This window comes from Odontesthes bonariensis, chromosome 20 (assembly GCF_027942865.1).
Source record: "Odontesthes bonariensis isolate fOdoBon6 chromosome 20, fOdoBon6.hap1, whole genome shotgun sequence".
Lineage (NCBI taxonomy): Eukaryota > Metazoa > Chordata > Actinopteri > Atheriniformes > Atherinopsidae > Odontesthes > Odontesthes bonariensis.
In genome coordinates this window covers 21,124,889-21,138,686 of record NC_134525.1, presented here as the reverse complement: position 1 = coordinate 21,138,686, position 13,798 = coordinate 21,124,889, and the positions used below count along the sequence as shown (strand labels likewise).

General features: G+C 39.7%; 1 protein-coding gene across 4 annotated transcripts in view; it reads left to right on the top strand.

Moving 5' to 3' along the window:
- esyt2b (extended synaptotagmin-like protein 2b) overlaps positions 1-13,798 on the top strand; it is a 38,310-nt gene that overhangs the window by 7,737 nt on the left and 16,775 nt on the right. For all 4 annotated transcript variants that reach the window (XM_075452347.1, XM_075452346.1, XM_075452345.1 and 1 more), the window contains exons 5-7: positions 232-304; positions 3,140-3,229; positions 10,401-10,456. In XM_075452347.1, coding sequence (XP_075308462.1) covers positions 232-304; positions 3,140-3,229; positions 10,401-10,456 — 219 coding nt within the window. The remainder of the gene's footprint in view (positions 1-231; positions 305-3,139; positions 3,230-10,400; positions 10,457-13,798) is intronic.

The following is a 13,798-nucleotide window of genomic DNA, read 5'->3' as shown; positions in this document are numbered from 1 at the left end:
TGGTGTGTCCGTTTAGCATTTTACGGTGCAGTAAAACCAAACCTCCAACTTGACACTGACCTTGGCAGACAAATTACCACTTAAAGAGATAAATAGTAAAAATAGACTCGTTAAAATAAATTAGCTGAAAAAAGAATGTAGATCTTGAATAGTATTACCATGGTATAACCATGTTGGACTGTTTGAATAGAATTGTAACTCTCATGATCCTAACAGTGATTTGTCTCTCAGCTTTGTTGGCAACACTGAAATTGATGTGGACATCAAACGCTACTACTGCAAAGCCGGCATCAAGAGTATCCAGGTGAGGAAATTCCTTTTAGTTGGATGTATCTCACTTTACTGAACTACTTTCACTTGCCTTGAGATTTGGTCTCTGTGGTCAGAAAAGCAGCTTGAAGTTTTGGATTCAAAGCGACATTGTGACTTGAGGTAAAGTTCTGTCCTGTTGGCTCTGATTTGCGAGGCTGTTGTAGATGAAGATGAACAGCCTTGTTCTTCCTGATAGCATATACAGTGATACCAGAACAACGAAGGTAATACCACAGCAGCTTTTTCTTTCTTGTAGAACATTCTTTCCACGTGATGATTTTAATTGAAAGGCATAATATGGAAAACACGGGTGATGGTATCATATCACAACACAATTAGAGGTGGACCTTTGTCATACAAGCCTATTCTGCTCAGGTTGAAGTCATGGAATAATGTATATAAAATACTTTCAATAAACTTTATGCCTTTGCAAACAGCTCTCTTGGTCTTGAGGGTTCACAAACTTCCCAATCCAAATTTAACTCAATATTTTGGAGTGACATGCTAGTTTTCCACTTTTTTTTTCATCTTGAGCCTAAAAGAACCATATGAATGTTCCATTATAGACGGACTTTGCTGTTTCTTTACACAGTGCTTTGTTTTGAACCTTTTTTGCGAGTAATGAACAGACCATGAACACTTCTGCATGTTTTCCATGCGTGCCCTTGGCCCCCGTGTGCTGCATTACAGGAACAACAGGCAGAACGAGCAATCTGCGCTCCTCCTCTGAGTGCTGCAGGTCTTCCCCTGGGAGACATTTGTTGCTCACTGTCCTTATTATGTAACTCAGGCAGACCTAGATAGAGCATCTCTCCATCTTATTATGAATCACGGAGACACCAGGCTCCGTCCATCTTTGAGGTGGTTTACATTGCACAGAGCAGGTGCATTTGACTCGAGAAAAGGCGGTTAGATTAGTGAGGGCTTTATGAGGAGTGGGGTTAAACACTGCTGGTCATTTATCTTAGCTTTAATATCATCCTGTTGTGTGGTTGGACTACTACTGCGGTGGACCACGAAAAAGCTTTCTAAATCCGCTAATAAATCAAAAGATGCATTAAGGTGAAGCCATTTTTCTTTTTTTGAACTGACCCATTATTGAATATCTATTTATTCGTTTCTCTGCTTGTCAGTGGCTGGTGTAGGTCTCCCTGCCTTTGAGCCATTATTTTTACCAGTGACGACTTTGTCAATACTGCGCTAAATACACACCATAAGATTAGACTTTATTGTCATTGCACACCAGGGCACAACGGAACTGTGGTTTTGACGGCTAAATCTTGGAAATTCAGGGTGTCGTGAGTGGGAATTCACATTTTTGTGTGTTTCTTCTTACACCAAAATGAGGCCTTGTCTGTGTTTCTTTGATGCTTAAGGATATAAAATTATATTGTGTCATCTTCTAAGGAGTTGGTTTCATCTCACAGCTCCTAATATGACAGATCAGTTTTTCAGTATTCAGTTCCAGGAAATAATGTCTCATCCTGAACTTTTCACAGAAATAACTTGAAGTTTGAAAAATTAATGTGGTGCCACTTACTGCTGTGGAACGGCTTTTCCAACACTAAAGTACCTCTCACACAAGCACTGTTTCCATTAATCTGGTGGCAACTGAAGGTGTCGATGTCATGTGTGAATTACCCCCGAGTGCTTTTCTCTGAGAAAGCTATCTGACTAGGTTGGACCTGCTGTAGTATTATGTACACATTGCTTTCAACATGGTACAGGTCTGAACTACTTTGCTCACATTAATGGACAGGCTAACAGAAGCAGTGGGTTAATCTGCCATATGATCAGCTGTTCAGAGGAATCCGACAGAATTAAACAACCTAAAAAACAATGCTCTATGTTTGTTAGCCCGATGTGAATTTTTGTGAAGAACTACATGTTGTTATGAGAAACATTTAAGTCAAGAAGTACTTGCAGTGTTATTGTGGTGATTTAGCCTCTCCTTTAACAAACAACTGTCATGATGTGCACTCCAGCTGAAGTGAATACAGCGCATTTCTCATGTTGTTAACCACAACGTTTTTTGTACAAGTACAACCTCATAATTCTAACACTGATTGTTCAATAAGCTTAAACATGTCGAGAAGTGTTTTTTTCATCTCCTTCCATCAGACTCCTCCGTGTTACCTCATTGTTATAGCAATATGAAATGTTGTTGCAAAAAATCTGTGACTCAATAAAGATAAATAAATTATATTATACTGCACTTAAAATAGGCACTTCAACGTAAATCACAAACTTTTTGCGCCAACTGTGGCACTTTTAATCATTTTCAAAGGCGTGTCCGAATGAGGGGCGTGGAACATTAACAGAACAGTGACCCATGTGTGAATGAATGCCCTTACTGTAACAAGTCGGTGTGGCCATTGATGTGTCCCATCTCTTTTGGGGAAAGGGCATTCGAAGAATTTTTGTTTATATAAGTTTCTAGAGCTTTATTTGTATAGGCCTTTCGGACACGGTTTGATTCGGACAACATTTCCTGACCGTCAGTCCTTGAAATAGAAATAAAGATTCAAAATAAATATGTCTGACAGGCTTTGTTCCCTCCTGTGGATCACAGCAGCTGGTGTCCACATGACACAACTAAAGCACTTCCAATACTATAATCCTTGTAATTGTCATAATATGTTATGTAGAAGGTGGAGGATGACTCTGGCAGGTGTGAAGTTGGGCAGTGATCGAGTTTCCAACCTGTCATGTGTTTCTGCTCTGACAGCTCCACCGCTGAGGAATGTCAAGGGCCAGAAGGGTGTGAGCTCTCTTTAGATGTCTGTTTGTATCTGTGTATGAGTGTGTTCCTCCTGTGTTTCCATAGATCCATGGTGTGCTGAGAGTGGTGATGGAGCCGTTGCTAGGGGACATGCCTCTTGTTGGAGCTCTGTCCCTCTTTTTCCTCAAGAAGCCAGTAAGTTCCGATTCTCATTGTAGGGTGCAGATTAATTCAATTATAACGGATAAATAGATTCACAGCTGAAGTCATAATGACACTGCAGTCTGGATGAATGCGACATGATGACGGTTGAAGGTATTCGACTGGATCTGTGTGTTGGAATACAAGTCCAGGTACCTTCTAAACGTTTTCCATCACCACAGAGTGACAGATTCAGTGTTTCACACCACATTCAGAAAGGAAACATGCTGCACTGTGTGCTTTCTTCCTGCTGTTTTAGATAAATGTTTTTTTTGCTAAGGTTACTACCATTATCCTGCTGTTCTGAATAGCTTTTATACCCCAACAGGGTCTGAGTGTTTTGTAAAAGCAATTTTTCTAAAAATGTTATGATATCACACCTCATAAACAAGTTGCTGCTTCCCCTCTGCTTATGTTTTTGCCCGTTACAGCCAGAAATGAACCTCATTGGATCTTGAGTTTCACGAGTCAAATCACATGTGAATCGCTTTTTACAGCCTCAGTTTGGAGCTTACTTTAATTTCATTTCCCTTTGTTGTTTGTGCTCTTACAGCGTAAACTGTCTGCATCACCTGACATGATTTGCCTGTATTTTCCAGTGCACGTCCCACCGATGCTCCTGTTCAACCCCTTTGCAGAGCCACAGCTGCAATGCTTTACATTGTTTGACCGATTTATAACAAATGGAAGGACTCAGTGGAGCTATAGCAGTGCTTTAAATAGCTGCAGATCAAGCCAGACCTACTTTGGTAGATTTCTCTAATTCGGGCACTCTGCTAGAGCTCAAGGTGGAGATATTACAATACTATGGGAGGCTAAGGAAGAAGCAGCTTCAGGCAGTAAATCATGACTCAATACCATTATGTAAACAAACCCAGTCTTCTTGGACGAGAAACCGGTTTGCTGGAAGAGGGAGGAAATTAACTGTCAAAAGCAATTTCTTGCAGTTGAGAAAAAGAAGATAAAAATAACTCATTGTCCTACTTTCTGTTTGACATGCAAGAATACACGCTGTATGCCACATGAAACAGAAACATTTCCAGACCTTAAAAGGTCCTAGCCGGGTCTGGGTTGTGTTCTTACTCTAATGCAACTCAGTGCAGTGTAAATAAAAAGATGCAACACATTCTGCAGTGAGGCCGCAAAGGAGATTTTATTACTGCGGCTCAGATGAACAAACAGTTTGTGTGATGAAAGATGAAGCCGATTACTGCACTCAATGATCTATTGGGACTGTTTACACCACAAACGTGATTATTACTTTATTATTATCATGTGTAGGTTAACTATATTGGATATAAATTAAATCAATCTTCATAGTGTCCAAAATAATGATGTCTGGCATATTAAAATAATATTTCAACATTTTCAGATCTTTAGATTGTAAGATTTAGTTCTGTTAAAGATAGTCTACATAGATGATTGTTTATCAAAACAAGAAACATAATTTTCAGATAATATTAGAATTAGAATTTCCTGTTTTTCTTTGCTTTATATGAAGAGAGATGTACAACCTTTGTAGAATTTGGAACAGAAAAGAACTTCAGCAAATCTGCCTCACACTTTGGAATTTAGGGAGGAGACATCTTAGCATAAATACTGGTAGCGCAAGGTGTCAAATAACGAGTTTGATTTTTAAATTTTATGATCCCTGATTGGTGACAACACTGCCTTCACACCAGCTTTGTGACATATGCAACTCAAAGTGTGCTACAAAACGCCTGCTAGCCTAGTTTTCATGCATGAGCCAAGAAAGCAGTTCTCAGCAAAACGCAAAACTAAGGCCCCATCCACACGTAGCCGGCCGGGTATCTGCTAAAACGAATATATTTTTCTACGTTTGGACCTGTCATCCACATGAAAACGCATAAAAACGCATCGTAAACAAATGTTTTTAAAAACTTCGGGCAAAGTGAAGATTTTTGAAAACTCCGTTTATGCAGCTGCGTGTAGACAGAGATAACCGGAGTTTTGCGTTTTCAAACGTCACAATATGCGCCAAAACAACAACAAATCTGCTTTGAAGTCTAAAGTGCGACCTTTGCTAACTGAAGAAGCATGGATGCCTTGAGAACTGTGGTGGTTATTATTGTGCAGGAGCTGTTTACTGCCTTGATTTTACACGCCCAAGTCGTACTCCCAGAGGAATGGCGTGACAATTTCGCATGTCCCGGTCCTCACTCCTGTCGCTGTCGGAATTATTACGTCCTCATATCGAGGGGCAGTCCACTGTCATGCGATCACCTGTCAGTGTGCTCAAAAAAATTGCGTGCACACTTTATTATTTAGCTGACGAGGGCAGATTGCGCAAAACAGCAAATGCATTTGGGTTGTCAAGACAGGTGAAAACGCAGATGTTCGGTTATGTGTGGAAGGTGTTTTTTCGAAAACGAGGTAATGTGGATACAAATTATTTTATAAACGGAGGGGGGGAAATATTCGGTTTTAAAAATACCCGGCTACGTGTGTACATAGCAAAAGACACGTGTTAGTCATGTCGTGCATTTATAATGCTCGTGGCGATGCCATGTGGGATGTTGAATGGATTTTTTAACCTTTTGTCTAAGCGATGCTCACTGCTTCCTCTTTGTTTCCAGTGTTTAAACTTTAACAAAGTTGAACATCTCGAGGCAGTAGTTTCACATTGAGGAACAGCAGTGTTGGGAGTAACGGCGTTTAAGTATAACGGCGTTACTAAAGGCGTTATTTTTCCAGTAACGGAGTAATCTAATTAATTACTTTCCCCATCGTTACAACGCCGTTATTGGGATTCGTTACTGAGAATATAAAGTGGCGCGTTACTGCAATTTGGTTGTAGGCTTTCGGCTACACATCAGCTGCATGCTGCCTGGAGAGAGCAGGGGTGGGGATGATGACACCGTTGAAATGCGATGATGATTGGCTGTGTGGGCGGAAGCCCTCTCACGCTGTCTCACTGCACGCGCTAAACACCAGAGAGTTTCTATGTATGAGGACAGAGAAAGCTGGCGGCTTTTTCCGGGTGGTACTGCACTCTAGGGCGGCACCAACGAAGCAGTGCAGAGCAGTCAGAATGAATGTGGTACTATGAGATCCACCTTAGATGCAGCCATTGCTTTGGATAGAATTTTTTATATTTTTTCATTTTAATTTTCCTAAAGGCAGGATAAATTATCCTTTCAAACGGCACTTGGTTTTATTTTTTAGACTCACTATATTTTTTTAAAATACACATTTATTGTCAGTATTGCATCACGAGTGACGTCACGCATGTGGCATCACTTTACGGCATGGTCATTCCTAGCGCTGAGCTAGCAGAGAGGTGTTAGCTCAAATAGTTACAGATTTCAGCTCGTGCATCCTGTTATGGGTCTGCGTGGCTAGAATAGGTACTATAAAGCATATTAAAGTTGTGGGCTCTGCTAATTTTTTCAAAAAATCAGCAGATTTTTCGAGAGAATGTTAGTCAGTCACAAAGTTTAAGCTGTTTAAGCTGTGCCGAGTTTGGAGCTTCTAGCAGGACAGTGATTGCATTGCATTTGATCAAAATTCAACCAGGAGTTGATGCAAAAGTACAAGTACAATGTCTTGAAATGGCCATACCAATCTTGAGATTTTACAATCATTGAAAATGTATGAATAGATGTGAATCAGGCTGTCTATACAAGGTAGATAAGTAATCTGAGAGAATTACACCTATTAAAACGATTTCACAACTGCAATGTTTGTCTTTCCCTATGGTTTAACATATGTTGAAATGAAATTGCTGCTTCAAAAGCTCAACGAGAGATAAACCGATGAAATGATTTTCTAAAAGGGTGCCCAAACTTTTTCATACCACTCAATTAGGCAGATGGCCGTGCGTTCTTCAGATTCCGTTAGCTAGATGCTAGCGGAGACTGACTCGCAAATGCCAGACCTGTAAGAAAACAGAAAGCTATAACTCCCAGGTTATTGTACTTTTGATATAAATCCACTTCCCTCTGTCAGAAATCACAGTAATATTTTCAGGTTTCAGCCGCTAGCGGGGACATTTTTTGAGTTATTAGCGCCAGCCCTATGGCAAATCTCATTCTGCACTCGCTCGTCAGCGCCCCCAGACAAAATCAACTGAACTGCAGCCAAATTTTGTATAATGGGGCGAATAGGAAGCGAAACGGCTGTTTGTAAAAGGGCTGTGCTAAACACACACAAGACAGCGGCGACGAGCCAGGGAAGTTCAAAGGTAGCGTTCTCTAACTGGAATTACTGGCACTACTTCTTACCCGTGGAGATAAAAGGCAACAATGTGTATGTAACATGCACGCTATGCCCCAGGGAAAAAAACGTTATCCACGTCTGCCTCAAGTAACTCAAATCTAATGAAGCACCTTACATCAACCCATGCGAATATGAAGCACTTGTTGCTTCTACAGCTGCTAACCCAACCCCAAGCCCAAATGCAGCTAGCGTGAGCCCCAGAGAAGGAGACGGAGCCACTCGAAAACAAACACTCGATTTTTCGGGTCAGAATTTATTTATTAATTTATTTCTATGCATCATAGGCAGGCTGCAATCTATTGAGTTCAAATAAATACCGAATGTTCTAAATTACTTTATTTAGTGTTTTTATATCTTCTATATAGGGAGTATAGGGAAATATTCACTGAGTCTGGTTCATTTTTTTTTTTCCTTTAGCACAAGTTTCTTGTGTTTACCTTGAATGAATTCAATCAGTTAATATAAACATATTTGATGTTAAAGATGTTATAGAACATAACAGCATTATAGAACACAAAAAATAACGCCACAGTTACTTTGCTGAGTAACTAATTACTTTTACAATGTGGTAACTAAGTTACTAACTCAATTACTTTTTGGGAGCAATAACTAGTAACTATAACTAATTACTTTTTAAAAGTAACTTGACCAACACTGAGGAACAGTAATCTTTATAAAAAAATATCTGCACATGGATATGCAGAATCTGGAGAGTAGGGACATGACTTTTAGTACCGGAGGCTTTCTGGTTTCCATTTGTAGTTATTTTGTCCTATTTAATTGCTTTCAAACAACAACAAGAGTGGGGAGCAGTAAGTCTAGGCCCGGTTATCGTCATCTAGTTATGTGCTGACTTCACTAGAAGCCCACAATATTGGCTATTGGACCCAGAGGCATATTCATTAAAGTATAGGGGATGGGTACTGAGATTGAGTGCCTGCAGACAGTGGTGTCGGCACAACAGCAAACTATTTTTCAGGAAGCCAAAGTGTTTCCTAAGTTTGATTGTCTAAAGTTATTAAAATGACAGTGGTGTGAGACACGGAGAAGCTGGAAACCCACACATTGGATCGGCTATAACCTACAAATATTGTCATGAGGTATGAAAATATCTCCTTCCATCCAGTTAGTTTAGTCTCGAAAAGGTTCACAGTATATTTATATATACATATTTGTATTTGAGTTTACCCTTGTTCCTCAAAACAGTATGAGTCTTTTGACTATACCATAAACCCCCATCATTCACAGTCCTCCCCTCTTCCCTGCAGCGCTCAGTGTATCTACTGCAGTGTGAGCAGATTGGGCCGAAAAGAAGGGTGAGGAAGGCTCATTAAGAAAACAACAGCTCCCTGAGCTTAGAGGCAGGAACAGATCAAAGCCCACTGAGATGCTGGATCTGCCATCTTCCCCAGTCACAGCTCATGCTATTCACACCTCTTTGATTTATTTTCACTTTTATACTCTCATTAGATTTGACTTGCTGCTCGGTTTTTGCTGGAATACACCATAACATGTAAATGACTTTTCACACTGGAAAAGTCCCTGACCTCATTATCCTAAAATCTAATGAGGCACAAGAATGGCCGCTGCTGCTTTTATGAAGAATTAAGCAGGTGATTTGTAATAATTTCTGTGCAGAGATTCACATTTCTTGTTATGGTTTCATGGAGCTAATGTAGCTCGCAGTATTTATTTAACAGCTTGGACTCACCCAAACCTTTCAGACTAATCTAAAAATGCATCCAGTTAACTTGTTTTCTCATCAGTCTACATACAATTCTCCACTATGGAAAAATAAAAAAAATGTTTTGTTTTTTTAATTTATTGAAATAGTGTTTAAAGCATCTTTGGCAGCGATGGCCCCCTTAAGTTCTACATGGAAGTGATTCTACAAGCTTTGCACACCTTTTTGCACAAGTTTCCTTCAATCTTCTTGGCAGAAAAATTCCAACTCAACCAGGTTGGATGGGGAGTGTCAGTGATCTGCCATTGTCATTAGTCAACAACATATTTCCATACATTTTGAAAGGATGGATTTACACAGTTATCGTTTTTTTTCAAGTGTCATGTCAAAACACTCACATGCCCAACCAAGGCTCTTCGTCGCTGATTTACTCAGTTTGGCAAGCAGATCTTGGAAGTCTGTCGGTGGTTCAAAACTTCTTTCATTTTATGATAATGAAGGCTTCTGTTGTTTTGGAATTTTTCCTGCATTCCTCCCCATATCAGAGCCTCGACACACAATCCCGTCTCGCAGCACAAATCTCTCGACTTCATAGCTTATTTTCACTCTGACGCAAACCAACAAGTGTGAAACCTTATAAAGACATGCGTGTGCCTTCTTAAGTATGTTCATTAGGCAAAAGTAGACTCTCATTCAAGTTGTATAATCATCTCGAGGGCCACTGAACGAAAGGATGCTCCTGAAGTCAGTCACTTTGCAGTTTCTAGATAAAGATAAAGTCTTTAATTTTGGATGAATTGAGCAAATGCTCAATTTGCTTTGTCATCGTGGAGAATGTATTGTTTAGAATGGTGAGAAACAGATGAATTGAATTAATTTCAAAATCAGTACGAAACATAACAAAAAGCGGAAAACTTTTCATGTTTGGCTAAAGGACAAAGTGCAAAGCTGAAACAATAAGCCTTAATATATGAAGTAGGAAAAGTCTGTCAGGCCAAAACTGTAGCAGCTAATCTATAAAACCTTTGATAGATATATACATGAGTTTGCAGCTGCTTGGGAAGGACTCCGTCACTGCTGTTATTAATCAGCCAACATAGTTGGCCAGAAAACAAGAAACCGAGTGGCAAATGTAGTTTGGGTGCAGGAAACAATAAAGTTAAGTGTCTGAATCCATTTAAAGTTGTTCACACACTGCTCTCACAGTCTGACCCATGGGTATCTTCCTATTTTTTGCTCTAGCTTCTGGACATAAACTGGACTGGCCTCACCAATATACTGGACATTCCTGGGCTCAGGTAAGTCAGTTCCAACTTGCTTTTCATGTTTTTAAAGAGAAACAAAGATACTTGTTGGGTTATTACTTGTTTGCAGTGTTTAGTTGTAAGTTGGACACATCTTGTTGTACTTTCCTGGTGTAAAACTAATATGATTTGGCTTTTTTCACATTTATTTTAGACGTATTTTCTCAAAGAGAAATGACGATTAGCTACATTTTTATTTTATGGTCTCTTGATTTTAAAGAAAAATGATTATTAAAGAAATCAGAGGGGATACCTGTTTGTGTTTTGTTCAGGAAGATCATTTTACTGAAAGCATTTTTTTTAGTTTCTTTACCTGATGGATGTCTCAGGTGTCCTTGCTCTTCTTACTATAACCCGGCCAAACTGTTCTAAAGTAGATAAACCTGCCCTTTTTCTGTCAGCTGCTTGTAAGCAAATGGTCTCATTGAACCCGAACAGGTCAGATAAGAGACGTTTTGTTGGTGAACTGTTTCCTCATTCTTGTTTACGTTATGGCCTCACTCACATCACACTCACAAGTGTCTCTTCCCCTCAGGCTGCTTTGTAAGCAAAGAGTAAATGAGAGCTGATTAGGAGTTGCTAGCATCTTGAGTGGGTTCGCACATTATTCACACCCTTTAGAAAGTGACACATTCATTAATACTCCATGTGATATTCTGGGATTACAGCTGCTTGTCAAATATCACAGGCGCGTGGACAGACTTGTTGACACATGCAGAGCCCACTATACAGTCTCTTTCTGGCGCTCCTGTTTACTGCTCAGCAGAGGTGAAATGAATCCACTGAGCTCGTGCGCGCATGTGGGTGTGTTTAGCATTGGAGCTGGTGGGGAGCTCTCTCTCTCTTAAATCCTTTAGTTATTATTGTATCATAAATATTTATTCATGTGTAGTATTTGTGAGTCATTTTCCATTTTGAAGCGTACTTTTGGCTGTACAGCAATGTGTTGATCTGTCTGATTGGGCCGTTGTTAAGTTACAGTCACAATCACTACACTCTAGACTCTAAGCAAACACTAACATGCTGCTTTTTAGTTGAGAGTTTATTTATTTTTGTTTTAAAATGCTAAAAGTGGCTTATTAGCACCATACACACTTTTTATGATAATATTTGTTGAAAAAGGCAGAACCTTTTCTGTATTTACACCGAAGTCCCTTTATAGACCGTCCATTGATTATATGGTCTACCATTTTGAAGCTTTAATTTCAGCATTTAGCCGTGGTCGTTAAACACATTCTTACAGCCAGAAGTGACGTGCAAGGAATCAAACTGCGCAGGGCCTGTCCCCCAAGGCTTCCCCACCCATTAAAGTGCTACATTTAGCCTTGATATGAGCCAAAGGGGTGAAAGTAGTTATCAGTGATTCGTTTCTGAAGTCTTGTAAAGCCGCCAAAAAAAAAAGTTTAGCAAATGAGACGCTTATCTGTGGACTTAGTCTTAAGTCCAAATATATCTGGGGACTATGCCGGTCAGTCATGTGTTTTTTGTTTCCTGGCTCCGAATGGAAGCAACTCTTGAGTCACGCCATTTCAATCTTTGCCAGGTCACACGTGATTCACAGAGTTATTTCCATTCCCTCCGATGTGTATCAAGTCGTCTTCGAAACATACAAAAACTATCTCAAGTGAGCGCATAAACATTTTGTAGTCTTGTAGTGGGGATCATGAATACCTGTACAAACACAATGTATGTGCCAATCTATTCAGCGGATATGACACTATTTAACTAACTGTGCTTGAGAAAAAGTCCATTAACCACTGATATTCATCTTCTGGAAACAAGGAATGTCTGCACAAATAGATATAGATTTAAGTTCAATTTAGTTGCGATTTAATTTTGATTTGAAGCGATGGACTGACAGACTAACAAATCGTTCATCCTTTATGGCACCCAGAGGCATGTGAAAACACACGCTAGCCTACTGCAAGCCTTAGGTGTGTGTATGCAGTCAGCACTGGAATCCTAGCATGAATAATATAAAACTCTTACTTTTGTTAGTCTGCGACATGTGGGTGTTCCGCTGTTAATGGCAGGGGTTCAGCAGAAATGCCTCCACAAGCGCTGATGCAGCAGGAATCTCTTTACACATCCTGAGCTCTCGGTTTGAGATGAGCTCCAGCTCGGACCAGTTTGCCACCAGAGAGTCGTAATGCTGCCTCACTAAAAGATGAGCTGAGAATCGAGCAAATGAATGCTTCTCCTGGCTCCAGAAATAAAACAAAGTAGTCTGGTCTATGTGCTGTCTGAGATGCTTCAGTGTTGAGCCAAAAGTGTTTGTTTTTTAAAATAATTTCCGATTTCTTTTTCTTTTTCTTTTAAATCTGAGGACAACCTTAAAATTCACCATCTCTTAGGAATTATTTTACCCAAAATAAGCGCATTACCCCTATTCCTGTTATAAATAGAAAAGATGTAATTAATCACCGGCATTTATATTAAATTAAATTCCTTGTTACTGGAACTGATTCAAGTCCTTGAGTGTATTGCCTGGAATGGTGCCCACATGAATTTCCAGGGAACTCTTTGCTGTTTAATTATCATTTTCTTACACCTGCATTGACTGACGTGTAGAAACTAGTTCTCTCTTTTGGCAAACCAACATGCATGCTCCATGAAAATACATAAAAGAACCCAGTGTTTGGTCTCTGTGCTGACTGATGTCCTCTCAGTCCGATGGATAAGTTAGCCTGTGGCCTGTGTTTGCCGGTTTGAGTTGGGGCTGAGCATGCTGGTAACTATTTGTAATTTTAAGGGGAAAGAGGCACACTGCCCAAGAAAAGTAGAAGAAACAGAAACAAAGCTTGCAGGCTCTTTGCCAAAAATGCAACAAATATGAAAGGTGCAAAAGCTTGAAGGAATTATTGAGAATCACCGCAGACTTTCGTCCATAGCTAAGCTTCCGGAGCATCGAAGAGCATTTTTCAATCGTAGGAAAAGAGAGAAAGCAGGTAGCTTTAGCCGAGGCTATAGCCAGCTAGCATTAATAAGCTAGTTAATTATTTTAAAAATCTGGTTAAAAGTTTCACATGCTCTTTATCCCAAAAAGACACACATTTCCGTGATTTTTATGTGGTAAAGCAGCTTAAAATGTCTGACCAGAAACAGCTCTGCTTTGCTTGTTACTTTCCTGATTACAGTGGACTCATCTTGATGTCATAACGAGACATCAAGTTTACATTTCAGCAGAAAAAATGGGAAAATAATAGACAGGGTAGAAAATACTGTATATGTCCATTTTGTAGGCAGTCAGACTTGAAATGTACTGAAATAAAAAAGTCAGGATGAAACTGAGGAATCAAGCTGAGGGCAGCTGCTGTGTAACAGTTTATTTAAAGT